At 50.1% G+C, this 19,624-nt stretch overlaps 11 protein-coding genes across 11 annotated transcripts; 7 read left to right on the top strand and 4 right to left on the bottom strand.

Moving 5' to 3' along the window:
- Positions 1-714: 714 nt before the first annotated feature.
- Positions 715-2,129, top strand: N7498_009946 (uncharacterized protein; the record flags this gene model as incomplete). The annotated part of the gene is made up of 3 exons (XM_058457002.1): positions 715-887; positions 939-1,176; positions 1,230-2,129. 3 exons carry the CDS (start codon positions 715-717, stop codon positions 2,127-2,129), a joined length of 1,311 nt encoding a protein of 436 aa, XP_058303901.1.
- Positions 2,130-2,537: 408 nt separating this feature from the next.
- On the top strand, positions 2,538-3,499 carry N7498_009947 (uncharacterized protein; the record flags this gene model as incomplete). The annotated part of the gene is made up of 4 exons (XM_058457003.1): positions 2,538-2,580; positions 2,643-2,728; positions 2,753-3,051; positions 3,103-3,499. 4 exons carry the CDS (start codon positions 2,538-2,540, stop codon positions 3,497-3,499), a joined length of 825 nt encoding a protein of 274 aa, XP_058303902.1.
- A 370-nt stretch (positions 3,500-3,869) lies between these two features.
- Positions 3,870-4,540, top strand: N7498_009948 (MARVEL domain-containing protein; the record flags this gene model as incomplete). Its single annotated transcript, XM_058457004.1, has 4 exons — positions 3,870-4,016; positions 4,063-4,175; positions 4,227-4,367; positions 4,405-4,540. 4 exons carry the CDS (start codon positions 3,870-3,872, stop codon positions 4,538-4,540), a joined length of 537 nt encoding a protein of 178 aa, XP_058303903.1.
- Positions 4,541-6,308: 1,768 nt separating this feature from the next.
- Positions 6,309-6,703, bottom strand: N7498_009949 (hydrophobin family protein; the record flags this gene model as incomplete). The annotated part of the gene is made up of 2 exons (XM_058457005.1): positions 6,309-6,347; positions 6,404-6,703. 2 exons carry the CDS (start codon positions 6,701-6,703, stop codon positions 6,309-6,311), a joined length of 339 nt encoding a protein of 112 aa, XP_058303904.1.
- A 1,082-nt stretch (positions 6,704-7,785) lies between these two features.
- On the top strand, positions 7,786-8,309 carry N7498_009950 (uncharacterized protein; the record flags this gene model as incomplete). The annotated part of the gene is made up of 3 exons (XM_058457006.1): positions 7,786-7,947; positions 8,005-8,228; positions 8,291-8,309. The coding sequence occupies 3 exons, from the start codon at positions 7,786-7,788 to the stop codon at positions 8,307-8,309; spliced, it is 405 nt and encodes a 134-aa protein (XP_058303905.1).
- Positions 8,310-8,453: 144 nt separating this feature from the next.
- Positions 8,454-10,305, bottom strand: gpi16 (GPI-anchored transamidase subunit GPI16; the record flags this gene model as incomplete). The annotated part of the gene is made up of 2 exons (XM_058457007.1): positions 8,454-9,873; positions 9,938-10,305. 2 exons carry the CDS (start codon positions 10,303-10,305, stop codon positions 8,454-8,456), a joined length of 1,788 nt encoding a protein of 595 aa, XP_058303906.1.
- A 351-nt stretch (positions 10,306-10,656) lies between these two features.
- N7498_009952 (LUC7 domain-containing protein) lies at positions 10,657-11,643 on the top strand (the record flags this gene model as incomplete). The annotated part of the gene is made up of 3 exons (XM_058457008.1): positions 10,657-10,699; positions 10,785-11,116; positions 11,176-11,643. The coding sequence occupies 3 exons, from the start codon at positions 10,657-10,659 to the stop codon at positions 11,641-11,643; spliced, it is 843 nt and encodes a 280-aa protein (XP_058303907.1).
- Positions 11,644-12,346: 703 nt separating this feature from the next.
- N7498_009953 (uncharacterized protein) lies at positions 12,347-14,968 on the bottom strand (the record flags this gene model as incomplete). The annotated part of the gene is made up of 3 exons (XM_058457009.1): positions 12,347-14,134; positions 14,198-14,832; positions 14,962-14,968. The coding sequence occupies 3 exons, from the start codon at positions 14,966-14,968 to the stop codon at positions 12,347-12,349; spliced, it is 2,430 nt and encodes an 809-aa protein (XP_058303908.1).
- A 665-nt stretch (positions 14,969-15,633) lies between these two features.
- On the top strand, positions 15,634-16,386 carry N7498_009954 (uncharacterized protein; the record flags this gene model as incomplete). Its single annotated transcript, XM_058457010.1, has 1 exon — positions 15,634-16,386. The coding sequence occupies one exon, from the start codon at positions 15,634-15,636 to the stop codon at positions 16,384-16,386; it is 753 nt and encodes a 250-aa protein (XP_058303909.1).
- A 198-nt stretch (positions 16,387-16,584) lies between these two features.
- Positions 16,585-18,372, bottom strand: N7498_009955 (uncharacterized protein; the record flags this gene model as incomplete). Its single annotated transcript, XM_058457011.1, has 2 exons — positions 16,585-18,248; positions 18,303-18,372. The coding sequence occupies 2 exons, from the start codon at positions 18,370-18,372 to the stop codon at positions 16,585-16,587; spliced, it is 1,734 nt and encodes a 577-aa protein (XP_058303910.1).
- Positions 18,373-18,613: 241 nt separating this feature from the next.
- On the top strand, positions 18,614-19,606 carry pre9 (proteasome core particle subunit alpha 3; the record flags this gene model as incomplete). Its single annotated transcript, XM_058457012.1, has 4 exons — positions 18,614-18,637; positions 18,701-18,885; positions 18,963-19,381; positions 19,467-19,606. 4 exons carry the CDS (start codon positions 18,614-18,616, stop codon positions 19,604-19,606), a joined length of 768 nt encoding a protein of 255 aa, XP_058303911.1.
- Positions 19,607-19,624: the final 18 nt, after the last annotated feature.

Genomic DNA, 19,624 nt, shown 5'->3' on the forward strand with positions numbered 1-19,624 from the left:
TCTAGAAGCCTCGCCGAATCCACTGTGTGCCTTGCAACTGCGGCTTTAAAATCATCGGGACCTATTGGCATGTTGGGTTAATTAGGGTATAGAACAGTCAAGTTCTAGTTGGCAAATTCGATGGAATATCCCCGTAAAACACACAAGTCTACAAACACCTACCTAGCTGGGTAAGTAACCAGGACTCACAAGGTCATTTTCCGTCATTGTTGATTCTCTTGGTTAGGGTTGGATCAGGGACGAGAGCAACCATTTTGTCTGCGTTGGCCTCAGGGACACCCCAAACTAGAAATCTCGTCTCCAGAGAGCTGATATGGACTATCCAGTTGGGGACGGATGAGAGGTCTGCTTTTCGGCTTGTGGGTCCCGGGACAGTTTACATAAACCTCGCGTGTCATCGCGTTGCGTGTGGAGGCCGAGGGCAGTTTAAGATCTCCGCTGTGGGTTAGCGCGATGCCCAGATACCGCCCATTATGCATTGGGGCTAAGACCGTCGGAGATCACCGCAGTCGTGATCAAAGCCCCCAAAATAACCGGTAGAGCTCGGCTATCGAATGCCGGGTGGGCCGAAAACGAGCACCCCATTCGCGTGACTAATGGAAACCCCGTGGGGATCGACTCCACATTTGGAGGCCGGAGAAAACAATTCGAGGTATAACTAGTCTCGGGACCCTGAATCCACCATGGGGAATCCGACGTTCTATAGGTGCGGCGATGACTGAGAAAACAACAATTTCCGAGGATGAACATGATCAGCGACAGGCTGCAGCTGCGCGCAGTAAATCTTCCGAAACACTAAATGATGACGCCTCCCATCAGAATCTCAACGGCGGCTTGCAGGCTTGGCTAGGTGTTCTTGCTGGATTTTGTGTTTTTGTGAACTCTTGGTGGGTGCTATGATATTTTGCGTCGACCTGAGAGCTAATAGGTGCTGGTAGGGGAGTGCTCACTACATATGGCGCTTTCCAAGAATACTACGAGACTGAGCTACTCTCGGACCTTTCGCCATCGGCGATCTCTTGGGTTGGTAGTATTCAAGCGACTTTGATTCCTATGGTTGGAGTCGTTTCCGGCCCATTAGTTGACTCGGGTTATCTGCGCCCGCTCATCATTTCCGGATCCTTTTTGACGGTTTTTGGATTAATGATGACCAGCCTTGCCACGGAGTACTACCAAGTAAGCCATATTTTGTTTTTTTGGGGCGAAAGCAATCACTGACTAAGACCAAGGTACTTCTTGCCCAAGGCTTCTGCATCGGCATGGGCGGTGGAATCTCCTACATCCCAGCCCTAGCCGTGATATCGACAAGTTTCACAACGAAACGCCCAATTGCCATAGGCATAGCGTCAATCGGATCGAGTGTCGGGGCCGTCATTTTCCCAGTCATGTTTCGCCAACTTCAGCCCAAAATCGGGTTTCCCTGGGCAGTTCGCTGTATCGGGTTCGTCAGTCTGCTCATGGCGATCCTCGCATGCATTATATTATGTTGTCGGCCAGTTCCCAAGATGCGCGCACGAAGCCTAGTTGACTGGAAAGCCTTTCGTGAACCGTCATTTATGCTCTTCTCAGTCTCACTCACATGCGTTATGCTTGCATACTATGTACCCATTTTCTATGTCGCCTCGTATGCGCGGACGGTGGTGCATACAACAACGAGCCTTGGGTTCTACATGGTAGCCATTGTCAACGGCTCTTCTGTTTTCGGTCGCGTCGTGCCTTATTTACTTGTCGCCTACGTCAAACCAATCGCTATCCTCATGTTTTGCGTGACGGCTTCGGCGATCGCCATGTTTACCTGGATAGCTGCGACGGACACGCCAGGCTTCATTGTCTGGGCTTGCTACTGGGGTATCCTGAGTGGAGTTCTTGTTACAGCGCCGACCTCCATTGTCGCACATCCTGTCTTGTCTCCAAATTCGAACTATATGGGTACCCGGTTAGGCATGATGTGGGGTATCTCGTCATTCGGTGCTCTTGCAGGCTCTCCCATTGCGGGGGCACTGGTAAATCTAGATACGGCACAGTTTCTACGAGCTCAGGTGTTTGCTGGTTGCGTGATGGTAGGAGCGGTGCTTTTACAGTTGTGGCCTGGATATAAGGTGTTCCGCTATGATCGCAATCATGCCTAGCGGTAGGCATCATAGTATCTGGCTGCAATTTAACTTTTCTCTTCTTGAAGCATGACATTAGCGCAGTAAAATTATTCGCATTGTATCTTTAATCTTATCAATCCCATTTATCAATCTCTATTAGATTAGTTTTCATGCCGCTGGCGAAAGCCCATTATGTCGTGACGTCACGGGGCCGGTTCGCATGGGCACCACCCTACTTGCAGAGGAAAAATTCCCATTTTGGGATTTATCGTCGGCCTAGGACGCAAATTGCTCGTTCCAGGAGAAGTAATGTCGTAATACACTATTTCCTTATATCTAGTTTAGCTTGCCATTGATATGATACTTTTAAAATCTCAAGGTGTCTTGCTCTGACACACCACACCCGTTCCCTTCGGCTCGCACTTGTAGCCAACCGGGGGAGACATGTGGATTCTATCGTTTTGGTTGTTCCCTGTCATTTCAGGTTGTATGTGGCTAGGTAAGGTACAGGCTCCAATTGACCGGTGTGCGCTACTCACAAGCTTGCAGCCATGTTAGTTGCTATGCTTTCTAGCTGGGCGGCGGATGGAAAGCCCATATATTCTACAATGACGGACGGATTGACAATTCCGTGGGTAAAATCGAAAAATTATTCTTAGATCGGTACAGCTAAAGTGATGAGTTTCAGATACATCTCACATATCGGCGCTGAAGGGCTCAAACCTCTATTTATTGCAGGCTGTGCAGTTACGGGCGTCTTCCTCGACTTAGCTCTCATTTCAGAACGATGGCTGCGACATTCAGGCCAACTCGCGCGAAACAAAGGGAAATTTGACAAATCTTGTGCAGTCGGATCTATCATATTTTCTTTCACGGGTGCTCTCGGCCTATTGCTCCTGGCAATTTTTGACATCAAGCACCACGATCACTTGCATTATGGGTTTTTGATCATGTTCATGTTAGATTGATATTCTTCAAACTGATGCCTGTATGACTGATTGATTCACAGAGTGAGTTATGTGATGAACGCCATCCTGGTCTGTCTTGCGTATATATGGATCGGCAGATTTTATGGACCACAGGTACGGATACTGTTAGCCAGCTTTTACATAAAAGCTCTATTTGTCGTCCTAGAAATCGGCGTGGCTATTGGATTTGGTATCTGCAGGAAGTCCAAAACTGCCCATAGGAAGAACGCAGCTGCGGTTCTGGAATGGGGTAAGATTCTCTCCCGAACGATGATGGGATCGGATGCTTACTTAACCAAGTCGCTGCTCTCATCTTTGCATTCTACATTTTCTCCTTTGTTATTGACCTATTACCATCTGTACGTACTCGGAAGCGGGTACCACAAGGGGAGAAATACCCTCATCCAAGGGTTAGTACAGATCCAGAGGTACCGGTGAATTTCTGAGTCACTGGCTCTGGAATAACAATTAGACTGGGAATCCCTTCAATCTGATTGGATTTGTGATTTCCAGGTTTTTTGAACCCTTTTCCGTGTTACACTGAATGTCAATGATTTCATCACATGCGGATATCCAAACATCCAGGAGCCAAGAGTCGATGCGATTGGTCATTCCATTCCCTTTACAGACAAAGTCTATATACTGAGCTTACATTGTTCCTCTACATTTCATTTTTTAAAGTCTATGATTTCATCACAAATAGACTTCCAAACTTCCATTCCCCATGGGGATAAATTACAAGTCCAGCATATAAAACAGTATCTCCCCCGATTCCAGATTAAATCTGCTGTAGCCTCATTTACTCGAAATGGATAACTTTTTCAGTCATCCGACTGGTCTCGTCGCTTGGATCGCCCGCTTGCTCCAGTACATTAGTTCGATCATCCTTATTGGAATCACAGGCTGGGCCGTTCGACATACAAAGTCTGTCACAGTCATTTATACCCTGGTCATTGTATGTACCCCGTTGTTAAAAGTATCGCCTTCTAACAAAGACCTAGGCCATCTTGACCCTTGTTATTCTCCCTTTCGCAATACTTACGAGCTGCATATCGAGACGACATAAATGGCATGTTCTTCCTCTAGTTGCGATTGACGGAATCCTTTCCTACTTGTGAGTATTGTCCGAAGATCTTTCCGCTCTATATACTGATCTTATTTGTAGATGGCTGACCTCTGCTATTTTCCTCGCGCTTGATTTCAATCAACATAACTGCCGGAGAACTCGCTGGAACGGAGAAATCGTTTGCAGCCGACAATACGCAGCCGAAGCTTTTAGCTTCATTGCATTGCAAGTTATTTCATAGTAAGATCTGAGTTAAGACACTAACTGTTCATCCTAGTTTCGTAACTCTCATGGCTCTGGTCGTTGAGTTAGCTTACATATATTCCGTGAAGCCGGGAACTGCACCAGTGATGGAGGAAGTACGTCCCGAGCAGCGCATAGAACAGAATCTGACTGCGGCTGGCGTGCTCTAGTGGGACACACGTCTCTATGTTGTTCTTGGCCAATCTATGTCGATAGCAGTTAAGTCTTTGTGATAATTCAATTGATGGTGGTACTGTTCATTAACGCTTGCTCGAACATCATTAAGTTGTGAAAGAGTCATGTATATTCTTTAGGCTTACAGCGTACAATCTTGCTTAGTCGCCGTCTACACCTGGCGATAATCTTTCCTTAAGGCACAGACTTGCCGCCTGCCCCACTGAGAACACCGACTGGCGAGACTTTATCTCGCCTTTTATCCCATTGTCTATCCCACACGTTTTGTCTTCTTTCGAGTTCAGAGTCTCCGATAGTTTCCCTTGATGTCTTATATTTAGTTCGATGTCTCAGATATATTCTTGGTGGTATTCAAAGAAATTATTTCAATTATCTCCACTGAAGTCTGGGTTGCTTGTTTCAACAACGTTATAAAAGCCCCCATAGTCATCGGCAGAGTCTATGTCAAGCTTTGACATTCGGTATTCAGTCTACATCAGGTTTCAATGTTCAGTTCCGACTAGTGTGTCTTGGCAATTTAGGATTCGAGAAACAATCGAAGAGTGTAGGTGGTGGCACCATTTACGAGACGTACTGTACTCGGTAAGCGTTTATATTCGCGTATTGCCTGCCAGAGTTTACCGATAGAAGTGGCAAAAGCGGTGGCTATGGTGGACATGGTGGTTTGTTCGTTGACTTTGACCCACTTTTTCTTTTTGCCCAGGTGCCTAAGGATGCTGGAAGTACCCCCCGTATCAAGAAGCTGGTCAGAGGTTCCAGAGGTGGATTGACGGCCGTTTTCCGCATCATTGCAATGTTTCTGTATCAACTCTGGATTTCAAAGCTCTCGAGGACGCCGGTTGGGACTTTTTAGAGGGTTTCACGGGTTTGCCAGAAGGAGTTCGTGCTGATGCTATCAACCAGGGTCTCCCATACGAGCAATCCCAAAAAGTTGCTGACATTAACTATCATTCATTCTTCTTGACTAAGGAGATGCCAAGCTCCCCTATGGATTCTCGGACAGGGTATAGTTGGCTGGGGCGCACTGGACCTGGAGTGATTTTCCTCGAGGAAACGGGACTCTAAAGTACGCCTACGTGCTCGATGTCATCAACGAGGAGACTCGACCGGTCGTGGTTGAAAAGCTCTATACCGCGGCATGGTCTCGACCCGACTAATCCAGTGACTCATGAATGGAATTATGGTACGCAAGAGTATCAGGGAACTCTGGGTACTCGCATCTGTATCCTATCTGATGCCTAATGCGTTTGACAAGGGCACACCCTATATCTCAATAATTGTAACTCTGCCTGATTTTCAAAAGGTCGCGCTGCACATCCGTTTTGATATTGAGAGAAGCCCTCAGTCTTAGTGCTTTATTAGATATATTATATAATTTTGTTACAGATATTAGTCCGTTTCGAGGTGTGTGGTTTTGAAGGGTGCGGAGGTTTTAATGCGTCTCAAAAAAATCTTACAAAATATCTCAAAAAATTGAAAATGTAAGTAAGAGGTGTGTCTTAGTAGCCTTTCTGAACTCGATGTGCATAATTAATTTGCTGAAAGCATACACCTAACATTGTAGTGAATGGCTTCCGTTCTAATCAGAAGTGCCCCGACGAATAAAGCGCACAAGAATGGATTGACTGTTACAGATATTTTGAACAAACGCGCAGACCCTTTTATGGGTAGGCTTACAATGATATTCGAAATCAATTTTACCAGTAATCTCTCTTTCTTTCCCTCGCTATATGTATACGTATCTTATAGCTTGAGATGTTTGCAGCCAAAGTTGACGAGACCCTATAGTATTGTTATTAGTAACAATGCACTATGAACAGAGTTATTGAGCTTCTTACATTGTCTTCGATGTTGCTACAGCAAACAGCCTCTTGGGAGCATTGTTGTTTAATTACAACAGAACCACTCAAAGCGGGAATAGTGATCTCATTGCACTTGCCGAGGAGATATCGAGGGTCGACAGTGGAAGTAATGATTCCATCGGTGTTTAACAGTTTAGCGACCTTGGAATTGCAGCAGTAGATTTTACCGCCGTTGCCACAGGTGTTGCCCTGCCTATGGCCACCCTGGCCCTCCTGATTTGTGGAAACGGCAGCGGCGACAGCGATGAAAGCGAGGGTGACGGCCTTGGTGAACATTTTAAAGGGTGGCCAATGCGTTTGAAGGTAGGGAGGATTAGAGATGTTAGAAGGGTGCTTGTGGATTTGGCTCGAGTGACTGTAGTTGTTGATGGTGATCATTACAAGATATCCCGTGTTAAAGGAATCAGGGTAGATTATTTATATTCGGAATAGCAAGGGGCAATGTTTACGCTATGCCAATCCTCCTTCTGTTTCGCAAACAAACAAAATAGGTATGAGATCGACAGCCGAGATGAATCAAGGGCACCTTCATCTGAGAACACGTTCTAGCACTCCGCTTCGCCTCAAGAAGTCTGGTTTTGTTGACCCAGCCGCAAAATATGAGATTATAAATCCCTCAGTCCTAGTGCTCTATTGATGATTTCTTACACAACCTATACGGTTTTGAGAATTTCATTGCCTCTCAAAGGCTTAGAAAAACACCCCAGAAATTTGTCCAAGAATTTGGGAATGAAAGAAATAGGGCTTTGCGCCCTTTCTGAAGTTTATTCGCATACGTAAGTTGCTGCAAATAACATACCTAACATTGTATTGAATGGCTTCCGCTCTAATCGGATATCCCCCGACGAACAAGGGCACCAGAATCGGTTGCCTATTACAGATATTTCGAACCAACACTTCCACACACGTCCACAATCCCAGCTGAGGCATGTTTATGGGTGGGCTTAAAGACGGAGTTACTATGATCAAACCTTCAATTACAGCTCCTTTGTCCCCTACATTCACCTAGTCCTCCGTTCGGTGGAACTGGTACACCGGGTGCATAGCTGACTCAGCTCGTAGTGCAAGCCAATGCAGAGCCGACATCACACCCGCAGATCATAATGACTTCATCCTATTCCCGGCTTTCCAGACGGCCCATGAGGTAATAAAAGCCACCCTATAAGAATGCGGGGTATCGGGGAAACATGATTTCTATTATCTTGTCCACCATCGAGTGTGTAACTCGTCTTGTGAAGAAAGATTCCGCGAAACAGCGCCATCGCCAGTCTAACCTTTAGATGTAAGCATTTAAACCTATCCCACTTGAATGGGCTTTCGGACCTGACACCATCTACAGTCTTCAGTAAATAGCCAACATGCCAGAGTCACCAGCCAAGAACCACCCCACCTCCGCGGTCGCAGGCGGTTCTAGTTCCGAGCCCACTCCTGCCAACAATAATCAAGGTTGGGGCGACAAGGTCTTCCGAAAGGGAGGCTCGGATAATGAGCCTATCAATGAAGGCCAAGGTCATATTCATGTATGTGCTGTTAGGCCCGCCCAAAACAGCGTTATGTGGGACTGATATGTCTACTAGGCCAGTAAGCCGCGGGACACGATTGGTAACTTCCTCGGTCTGCAGGACCAGAAGACGCGCGCAGAGAATAAATTCATGGAACGAACTGGCCTTTCAGAGGATATGAATCCTATGCACAAGGATGGCGAGCCGACCTGTCAAACTGAGGATCATAGCTTCATGGGACGTAAACCCGGTGGCTCGGATACTTACCCTGGATGGGAGACAACGAAGAGTTTCTTTGGGTGAGTGGTCATTGGCTCTCGAAGGTATTTATCCAGACAGGTTGCTGATAATGATTATACAGCGCTGGGAATCCGAACTAAAGATTCACCTCAAGATTGTCATATTTGACGTTATGCGATGTACTAAATTTACGGTTTCGGGGACTGGAAGCAGTTTTACTCAAACATGTAAACATTGAATATGATTAAAAACCTAGTCTACAGGTAAAGCAGGGGTATTGTGATCTATTCAACCTTGGTCGCCTTCGGCCGTAGCATATCTCGTATCATCACCAGCTTGCTCAGAATACGACCTTTGATGTTTTGGGCCCCCAAAGCAGCGGCCTCGTCCAAGGACACAATGCGCCGCACCAACAGATTGAACACGGTGCCAAATCCAAGAGCAATCACCGTGCTCGTGAGGATAATCACATTGTAGGGCATACTAAAATCAGGAGTCGGCAGGGGAAGCAGAAGACTGGTGGAGCGGATGTAAACAGGACTGCTGTCTGGGGTGTTGAGAATGCGAATGACCGCAGGCGCGACATTGAATCCACGGTTGGCATCCGGCGGGTACTCAGTATAACGCAGAATTGCCTTCTCGAAATCATATGTCAAAGTCACCGTTGATGCGGCTGGTACTGACAGTGCCAGTTCCAGCTGTGTTCCGCGTTCACGGTCAATGGCGGGTCGGAAGAAAGTTTCGGTGACAAGGTCGGAGGCCGGGATCTCTCGTCGTACTCCATCGCGGCCGGTGATGGTAGCCTGTAGTGTGTGGATATATGGCCGTAGGAACCACGGGAGTGATTCAAAGTAGATAAAGTCCACGGCTGCTGTTTCGGAAGGGTTGCCAAAGATGATTCGCATGCCACCACGCTCTTGGCCATGGCCAACGATGGTTCGCTCTGCGTGAAGGATGGGATCCTCAAGTGGGACCCGAGTATTCATTTGTTGCTCGTGAACGGCAAGATCAAATGGGCTTGAGGGATCCAATTTGAAACACCGCGTGTAACCATCATCCTTTTTGATTTCCAAGGCATTCTCAGAAGTAAACACACTTCGCTCATGGGGGACCCGAAGGCAAACAGACTGCTCGCCGTCAGATCCAGCCAGAGGACAAACGCCTTGTAAGGATCGTCCGAACACTTCCATTAAACTCCAACCCGTTTCAGTCACCTTCTCTAAAGGGTAACAGGTATCTTCTGAATTGTACGGTTTAGATGTGTCGCACACGAGCTGTTCATTAGGAACAGGTCTCGGGATAGGGTTGGCTCTAGGTCGTTTAGACCGTTCAATATCCAAAACCATGTCCACGGTCTGCTCAATCTGGACAAGACATTCGCCACCAGGAGGGCAGATGGGCCGCATGTCCACTGACATACTCTGCCACGCTGCGTCAAAGAGCTTGTGGCCATCAAATAGACTAGAGATGCCAGTTTTGCCCTTGCACGGAAGGAGCTTCAAGAATGGTGTCAAATTCTCCGTACATACTACCTCGCCAGGAAGAATACCATGGAGGAGATGAAGCCCGTCGGTTGATGAATGACCACCAGTAGGCTCAAAGGAAACAACTGGCCGTGTGGTTCGGGTGGAATCGACAAAGTTCAATGAGGCGCAAAACAGACCGGATAGAGACTGTGTTAGAGTAGTCCATCTCGCAAATGCCCTGTGACAATTAGAATATTATGCATTATACTCAACGTATAAATTGATCTAACGGGGGAACATACTCTTCATCGTCTGCCGCATCAATCCAGGCCCAAAGTTCCACGCCAGTCCCTCCTTCTTTGCTGCCATTCCATGGCCGAGGGCCCCAGCTTTCAGCATCCCATCGCCCAGTGCTAAACCGAAGGTGGAGCTCTTTGGTATGTGCGTGTTGGAGGATTTGTCCTAATGCTCGGGGAAAGTATCGGAAATGCTGGTTGTCGAATGATTGCTGCGAAGTATTACCCCGGAAATTGAACGAGGCTAGGAGGGAGGACTGAGGGAGCGGTTGGAGGAAAAGTTGTTCATGATAATCAGACGATGCCAACACACTCGAACTCCACAGAGTCACAGCAAGCGTCAGCAAGAGCGAGAGAAGTGAGAAGGTCGTCATCACTTCATGCCGGAGCTCGGTCTGCGCTGCCCCTAGTCCATGCGATGATCGATCGAGGCGGGGAGGTTATCGTCCACAAAGTCTGATAAGTTTTTAGACTAACTGGCACACTGGATCACCGGGAAAGTCCCTGAAAAGCACCGAGAGCCCTGAACATCAGACACAAAGTGGAATGGGCGAGTGTTCGACACGGAGCAGCACACCTGGTCTGTTGATTGTCGCGCCTCACCGCCTTCCTTAGCGCCAGGATCAAAAAACCTCCAAGACTTCGCCGTTCATCTCCAAAAGTCCCCGCCTTTTCGTGTGTTGCCATTGTTGCCATTTCTCCCTTCGGATACCTAGGCATTGATTATGGCGGCTGAACAGAGAAAGCTGCTCGAGCAGCTCATGGGAGGTAAGTTCTTTGAAACTCTCGCCCATTCTCAATCTGCAACCTACCCCAATTCCCCGGACGAAGCTAATCACCAATTTACTTATAGCTGACCAGCTCATTGGTACCGGCGCTCAGGGTCGCAATAGCCAGCTTTCAATCACAGACCCCAAAGTCTGCCGTTCCTACCTCGTCGGAACCTGCCCTCACGACCTCTTCGTCAACACGAAGCAGGACCTCGGTCCCTGCCCGAAGGTGCACAGCGAAGGACTGAAGACGGAGTACGAGACTGCATCCGCAGCGGAGAAGGCGAAATGGGGCTTCGAGTTTGACTACCTGCGCGACATGCAGAAGTACATCGACGACTGTGACCGTCGGATCGAGACTGCGCAGCGCCGGCTGGAGAAGACACCAGACGAAATTCGACAAACCAATGCTCTTGTATGTCCATGATTCCAACATGCACCTGTCCCTTTATATGTGTGCTAACCCCGATATAGCTTAAACAAATCGCCGATCTCACCAACACCATCAACGGCGGCCTTCTGGAAGTTTCCGTCCTCGGCGAGACAGGCTCCGTCGCAATGGCCTTGACGGAAATGCACAAGGTCCGCACAGCGAAACATCAAAAGGAGACCTGCGAGCGCGACCTCAAGAATCTCCAAGATACCTCCGGTCCGTCTGGCCATCAAAAGCTGCAAGTCTGCGACGTCTGCGGTGCCTATCTGAGTCGACTCGACAACGACCGACGATTGGCAGATCACTTCTTTGGAAAGATGCACATGGGATACTCGGATATGCGCAAGTCTTCCAAGAAGCTTAGCATGGAACTCAAGGGCCGGGCACCGCCAGTGCGCCACCATGAAGATGACGATCCCTACAGTGCTGGTGGGCGGTCTGGTCGTGGTCCTCGTTATGGCGGTGGTGGTGGTGGTGGAGGTTACCGCCGTCGGGGTGGAAGATGGTAATGAGTCTCGGTTTCTTCTTTCTGCTCTGGGTCGGGTCTTTTGCATAGCGCAGGCGTTCTCTACGTGCGGTACGGGGATGGTCCTCGGTGACTATGGGTGGTTATCGGCCATGCGCTCAATATATCCATGTTTTTTGTTGAATACCACAAATATTATTCGAAATTAAGCTGTCTACATTAGAATCTACACCTGTGTTGGGAAGTACTTGTTCACTCTACTAGACCCAAGTTGGAGATGTCTCGCTGAGTATAGAGTGGATCTTTTGGTATCTATATCTATTGATATAGATTGTATTTTTATTTTTTATTTTTTTTGAGCTCTACTAGTCCATATATGACTCCATTTCGACGGCCCCAAGTCTGGTCTGAATTGAAGACAATTGAATCCACTGTCTTAAGAATCAAGTAGTTTGGTTGAGCCATGTACCCTCATTGACAACATTACAATGCATGGTCATTGGCACTATAAGAAAAGAAAAAGAAGTAACACTAAAAAGCAGATCCATTTTTTGCGGGCAAGCCAGCAGTACTAGCTGTGGGTATCCCACTATCATAAAACCTGAAAACCTAAACCCGGGGATTTTCTCCCAAACACCAGATTGCAATAAAAACAGTATGACAACCCACCAAAAATACCACAATGAAATCAACTCAAACAAACTGTACAGTACATGATAAAATATTCAGATATCATCAGCATAGCTTCATACGTTCGGCTGTGGAGCATGGCCGTTCGCCTGAATCTCAAAGAGCGCCTGCATGAGCGTGTCGTAGTTGCCTGCAGCGGCAGGTTGGCGAGTCAGGATGTCACGGACAACATTCAACTGCGTCATGTCCACGTTGGGTGCGGTCTTGAGAAGTTGTTGGATGGCAGGTGCGCTAACCTGCTCACCGAGCACTTGCACTGCGGCGGCCATGCCGGTCACGGCGGGCTGTTGATAGCCTGCGACTTGGCTTGGCTGCTGACCAAACGTAGAGAGATTGCTCAAGTTGGACGGAGGAGTCGGTGCAACTTGGGCGGCCGGTGCTTGTCCGGCGGTCGAGAACTGATGGGGTTGAGGGGTAGCTCCGACGGCTGTCAGAGGACTGGCAGAAGCGGCCGGTTCCAGGCTGGGTTGGTGAGAAGGCGGTTGGACGGAAGGAGGATTCGAGTCGCCGGTCTTAACGACGAAAACTATGAGGAGAGTGCGCTCGTTGATAGGGCCTTCGAGGGAGTTGTTTTCCAGAAGCTCAATGAACTCGGGCTTGTTTGTAGTGCCGGCTTCGATGGGGACAATGTAGGTGTCCTTGACGGCTGGCAAAGGATGTTTTCCAATAACACCGTACCGCTTGCGGCCGGAGAAGTATTCGAAAAGCTTGTCAAAGCCTATACGCTCGGTAGGATTGTCGGGACTGCTGATGGCAATCACAGACACATCGGTGGAAGCACTGAAGCGCAGGCCGCAAAGGTAGTTGCTCGCAAGCTGAATATCGATTCGGCCATCAATCAGCAATGTGGACGGTGCAAGTTGACTCCACGGAATCCGGCCACTGAGGTCTGCACCTCCGACATGTTTGGCAGAGGACATGAACTCAGAGACGGGGATCATAGCGACTTTACCGCGCCAGACGACACCGTCATCGGAGAAATCTTTCGGTGAGTATGGAGGCGAATCAGGCTCATCGTCGCGCAGCAGTTGGTCGATCTCGGCATCTGCTTGAATTTTGCCATGAGGCACAGGCTCGCGAATGTGGGTGGCGACTTCAGGGAAGACGTGATCATGGTGTTCACCAGTAGGTGAGTGGCCTCGGCCTCGTCCTCCTCGGCCCTTAGGTTGCTGCAACTTCGGGGTGGTTGGACTCTGATTTGCAGGGCTGCCATCAGCACCCTCGGCAGTGCTCCTGCGAGGCGCAGTCGAGAAGACAGATTCTGTGGCGGCATTCTGGACGTCATCTTCAATCAATTCCTCGCCTTTATGTGTGCGTCGGATTCGGGGGCCCTGTTCCTGGATAATGATGTGCTGTCGTTCAGACTCCCGTTTAATCTCTGCGTCCTTTTGCTGCAACTCCTCACTGGCCATCTCCTCCGGCTTCATCCTAGAAAGATGGTCGGGTGAGAGGCTACCTACGAGCAAACGGTCCCGTAGAGAAGGATTCTTCTTTATGTTGAACAGGATCGTTCGTAATTGCAACTTATATGGTTCGGTAGGCTCGCCTGTCCGTCCACAGAAATGGTTGTACATGGCATCCTCGATGGCGAGACCAAGTTGCCGTGCAGCATCCTCTGCGTTTTGGCCACCGGGCAATGAGTAAGAGCCCTTCTTCTGTGCCGCAGTGACCTGCTCTACAAATAGCTTGATGAGAGCAGTGGCCGCACTCTTACGAGCTGGGATCACCAGCTCTTCCACGGTTCCAACTGCGGCAGAGGCATATGTTGTTGAAGGTTCTGTCTTGACCTTTGGAGCTGCCGCCGTGGTGTGCGGAGAAACTCGCTGCTGCTTCACCTGCGGGCCCTGCAGGAGAATCCAATTAGCTTTGTGGCTGGGTGATAGAGAATATAAAGGGAAAGGACGTACGTCCGTCTCTGCCTGTTCATCAAGCTTGCGTTTGTTCGTGCTCGACCGGCGCGACTCGTGGCCATTTTTCTCAGGCTCGGCCGACGCGGAGGCAGCGGGGGGAGGAGACTGGCCAGGGCCAGGTGTCGCAGAGGTTCCAGCGCGAGCCGGAGTTCCAGAGTCGGCCTTGCCTTGGCTCTTGCGGCTGCTACTCTTCTTGCCCTTCTTCTTCTTGGACTTCTTCTCCTCGGCTTCCTGTCGCCGACGCTCGGCGACCTGTTCCCAGGGCTTCTCGCCCTTGGCGATCTTCTCCAGCAGCGCCTTGTGGTTCTCGGGTTTGCATTGCTCGCAGAAGTATTTGTCCGGTTCGGAGCCCTTGGCGAATGTGAGGCCCATGCAGTCGTTGTGTTGCCATGCCAGACAGTTGTCACAGCAGATCATGTCCCGCTCCACGTCTTCCTCCTCTTCGTATTCGCCACAGATGCATCGGATGATTTCCTCTTCTTCGCCTTCGCTGGGTCCGGGGGTAGGTTCGGCGGAGGCTTTGCTGCCTTTGTCTTTCTGGCTCTTGCCCTTGCCTTTCTTCGCAGGCGTGTCGGGCAGCTCGAGGTTCTTGTGCTGGCCTTTGGTCGCGCGACCAGAGCGACGTGGTTCGTCTGCGTTGCCTGTTAGCATGTCATTGTTCATTGAGTGGTTCCCAGCGCTGTCGTCGGTCCCAACCCTGGCTTGTCCACTGACGGGTGGGCCTAATTTGGCGCCAGAGAGTGTGGTGTACGAGTGCTTACCGGCCATGGCAAAAGTAGAAGGTTGTATTACAGGACGATGAAAGACGCCAGCGGTCGCAGTCTTCTCTCTACGAGCACAAGGGGCTAAGAGTAATACACAAGAGAAAAAGCAAGACGCTAAAACAGCGCCGGGGCCTGGTCCACGGTATTACTTGATCACCAAAGCTGTTCCCCCAGGATACAGAGGTACTTTCACGGGCGTGTGGTGGCAAGATATGCGCTGAGACGTGTTTTGACAGGTTCTGCGATCCCTTGCTGCGCGCCAGTCGCGACTTTTCGCCCTGCGGGGTCGCGTGAGATGTTGTAGCGCTCTGAAATGGTACAGAGCGGAAGATAAACGCAAAGGTCGAGATGGTAGTCGCTACTCTAGCAGACGCTTGACAGCGATGACACTGAGGTTGATGGAAGGAGATGGAGTTGTGAGTGTCCAAGATCAGGAAAGGAGGAAGACGGGTCGGTGGCTTGAGCGGTTTGTCAGCGCGTCACATGACTCACCAGCCACGCCCTTGGATCGCGATGAGCTTCTCCAGCTTCGTTGGTTCCCCACTTGCTGAGCAAAATCACTTTGCAAATATTAAATCAAGCTGAAACCGGCTGCAATCTCAACTCATATCTCTGTGATCCACTCAATCTTTGGACCTGAAAACTCCCGTCTCTGCCTCGCTCTCAACAATGGCGGACGTCAGATCGCTCCTCCGGAATGAACTAGCTTCGCGCAAGGGCGCGTCGCCAAATACCTCAGGGAACCGTGTCAGCAAAAAGCGCAAGGTGGATAATGGGGAGGGCGCGATACGCAAGAAGCTACGATCCACAGATCTCGAAGCCGTTCAGGCTGCAGCGAGTGTACAGGGCGCCGCTCCCACCGCTCAAGAGACACCCGAGGATGACGTCTTGGAATCCGTCGACGAGGACGACTTGGCAGGCCCCGAACAACCCCTCGATGAGAGCCAACAGATCACTGCGCCAGCGGCACAACAAATACCGCCACCGCAGGAAGCCTCTGGTGCTGTCGATGAGGATGAATGGGCTGCCTTTGAACGCGAAGTCGCCGCGCCAACCCGAATGCCACATGCGCCAGCTGCCGTCGCAGCCGAAGCGACGATATCCGCGGCCCCCGTAACCAACGAGGAGCTTGCGGCGCAACAAGATAGAGAGAAGGTATCCGCCGGTCGGACAAGGGAAGCCGAATTGGAAGGAGAGCGAGAGGATGCGGCGCGATTTATGGAGGAAGAGTTTGATGAGATGGACCAACTTGAGGAGCGTGTGCGGAGGTTGAAGCATATGCGAGAGGAATTACGACAAAAACGTGGCAAAGACCAGACCAGAGACGTCCCTATGTTGTCGGAGGATCAACAGGCAGGACCTGCAGCTGAGAGTGACAGTGATGATGACGACGAGGATTGGGACGATTGGCGTTTCAAATGACCATGTGAGGTGTGAATAGCCTGCCGGTTTCTACAGAAAGGGACATGAGCTCCCTTTAACATACAATGATACCCTCCAACAAAAATGAATGGCGCCTTTTCCACAAAGCTCTTCATAGTATTCACAGCCTGTATCCTAACTTTGTGCCAAGTTTCACTTGGAGTTTCAGCATGTTGATCTTATATCTCATTTCTGTCTTCATTGAGTGGGCTTTTCTCGCTCGCCAACTGGTGTTTCATCGACATCCATGTAACTGCGCAATCCATCCTTGCGAACCTTCATGGCTTCTGCAATTTCAGCCTCACCTTCCCTGAGAAGATGCTTGCCACGAATCACATCACCCCGCTGTCTCCGCTTCTCTTCCTCTACCCGTTTCTCTCTGTCCTCGAGGGCTTTTTCACGCTTTTCCCTTTCCCTCCGCTTCCTGTCGAGCTCTTCATGCTGTTCCGCGGTCAATTCTTCCTCCGGTGGCGGAGGCAAAGTAGATATGTATGCCTCAATCAACGGGTTGCGGATTTTATCAGTAAGCGCAATATATCGGATATCTGTGATGATCTGGGTCGGCAGAGCCTCCAGGTTTGAAGAACGATTTAAAGCATGCAACGGAGCTGATTTGAGCAACGCTGACAGATCCGACTTGCGAGTACTCTCAGGAAGCTTGAGCTTTGAAATGTAATCACGGTAGAGCTTCTCACGATCTTTTTCGGAAAGTTTCGTGTCTTTCATCTCTGGTTCTTTCCGGTATTTGCGCTTGAACTCAGGCCAGTACAGTTTGGGTGTTGCGTACTCCTGGAGGAAAGCCAAATATTTGACGCGGGGATCTTGCTTTGCCTGTTTCGCCTTGTGCTCTTGGACATCCTTGATGCGGTCTCGGCTCCAGTTGGAAAATATTTCTCTTCGGTGCTTCATGTTCGAAGGCGCCGTGTATCTGGTGTCCTCGATAATGCGACCTTCTTCGACGATGGTCTCCCATGTAGTGAAAGGATTGATGTTGAAGTCGTCGAGCAAGTCACGGAATAGTGCTTCGGCATCAGCGTCCGTCAATTGTAGCCCTTCCGCGCCCTCTTCCCAGTCTTCTTCTCCCGGTTCGCCATATTCGCCCGGATCCAAGCCATAGTCCTCGCCCATCGCGGCGAGTTGGTATTCCATATCTTCCTCGGTGAATTCGACCGGCTGATCCTGCGCACTTGGGCTGTCAGTGCGAGTGCGTTTGGATGGTTGGCCCTCCCCATCCTCCGCCTCGCTGTCGGTAACTTCAACTTCTTCATATTCGTCACTGTCTTGCGCGCCGCCTGTTTCAAGGCCGGCACTCGGTTCCTTTCGCGTCACATCTTCTTGCTGTGACGGCGATTCTGGTTTGGTGACTGCGACATCCTTGGTAGGCTCCTCCACCGCCTCGCCTCGCTCTTTTCGTTCTTTCCGTTCGCGTTCAAGACGATCATACTCGATAACGCCCTTCAAAACCTCCTGGGGGAACTTCCAAAAGCTCTCGTTCGTTTCGGGATTGTGAACGAATCGCCTCCCAAGCTTGGTCTTCACGAGAACCCATGGCGCGCAGTCAGGTATGAGATGCTTCGACTTTGGTCGGTCTTGAGGCTCTTGCCGCCGGCGATCTTGGTAGCCTTTTCCACCACGGAAGCCACCGCGACCATGGTCATGTTGTTGTTGGCCTAATTGGCCCGCCCCAGGCGCGTAGCCTGCGGGTCCATAAGGCGTTGACGAAAAAGGTGGTAGTGTTTCTGGCGAATAGTATGGGAGTGATTGTGAGGGTTCTGGGGCGGGCAGCTCAGGTTGAGAAGATTGCGCCTGGGGCCGAGTATATGTAGACTGCTTCGTAGCAGCATTATAGTAGTACAAATGGCCTGAGAGTTCATCGTTAATAAGATCCTGCAAGTCCGATCAAGCGCAAAACCAACCCGAAGGCGCTCGATGCTCCGACCACCCCGGTGGCAAAGGGGGTGGCGCGCTGTATGTGGATTTGAGCATGTCAGAAATAAAGCAGTAGATTGTTCAAATTGGTAGAGCCGGCCGGGCTCAATGCTGGAGAACGAAAGACCGAAAGCTTTGGTGTGGTGAGGTGGTCCGAGCTTGGCGGATGACAGAGGACGCGCCAGGGCGAGTTGCCTGGAACTTCGAGCTCATCTCCAACTCCGACCTCCCCTACTTCCTCGATCTCCCTTCTTGTCTACTCTTTTCAATTGTTGCTCTCTTACGTCTTCGCTGCAACATGTCTCGACGTTACGATTCACGGGTGAGTAGAATCATGCTTTGTCGGCGGGTGCAGCTCCAGCTAACCTATGACGCTGCTCGGTAGACCACCATCTTCTCCCCAGAGGGTCGGCTGTATCAAGTCGAATATGCGCTCGAAGCCATCTCTCACGCCGGTACTGCCCTGGGTATTCTAGCCAAGGATGGAATTGTCCTCGCCGCCGAGAGAAAGGTCACCAGCAAGCTGCTTGAGCAGGACACCTCCGCTGAGAAGCTCTACACAATCAACGAGTACGTCAACAAACCCCATTTTATCAAATAAAGTCATCGCAATCACCTCTTGAGATCACTGGGCTAACTATTTCCAGTAACATGATCTGCGCAGTGGCTGGCATGAACGCCGATGCTAACATCCTGATCAACTACGCCCGTCAAAACGCTCAACGCTACCTCCTCACCTACAACGAAGACATTCCCTGCGAACAGCTTGTGCGCCGACTGTGTGACTTGAAGCAAGGATATACGCAGCACGGTGGTCTCCGTCCGTTCGGTGTGTCTTTCATCTATGCCGGTTGGGATCACCTTCGTCAGTTTCAGCTGTACCAGAGCAACCCGAGTGGAAATTACGGCGGATGGAAGGCGACGAGTGTTGGCGCGAACAATGCCAGCGCACAGAGTTTGCTCAAGCAGGACTACAAGGAGGACCAGACTTTGCAGGAGGCCTGCGCTATGGCGGTGAAGGTTCTGAGCAAGACTATGGATTCCACGAAGCTGAGCAGTGAAAAGAGTGAGTTCCCAGCCCCTACGTGATGTCGACCATCTCCGTCAATTTGCTTGGATCCCAAAGTACTGACCAGCTGTTCCTTTACCAGTCGAGTTTGCAACAGTGGGCAAGACCAAGGACGGAAAGATCTACCACCACCTATGGACCGCCGATGAGATCGATGCACTTCTGCGGGAACAAGGGCTGGCCAAGGTTGATGACGAGCCCGAGGCTGGTGAGATTAAATAGATTAATACCTTTGCCCAC

This window comes from Penicillium cinerascens (assembly GCF_028974065.1).
Source record: "Penicillium cinerascens strain IBT 15544 chromosome Unknown scaffold_4_segment0_segment1, whole genome shotgun sequence".
Taxonomy (NCBI): domain Eukaryota; kingdom Fungi; phylum Ascomycota; class Eurotiomycetes; order Eurotiales; family Aspergillaceae; genus Penicillium; species Penicillium cinerascens.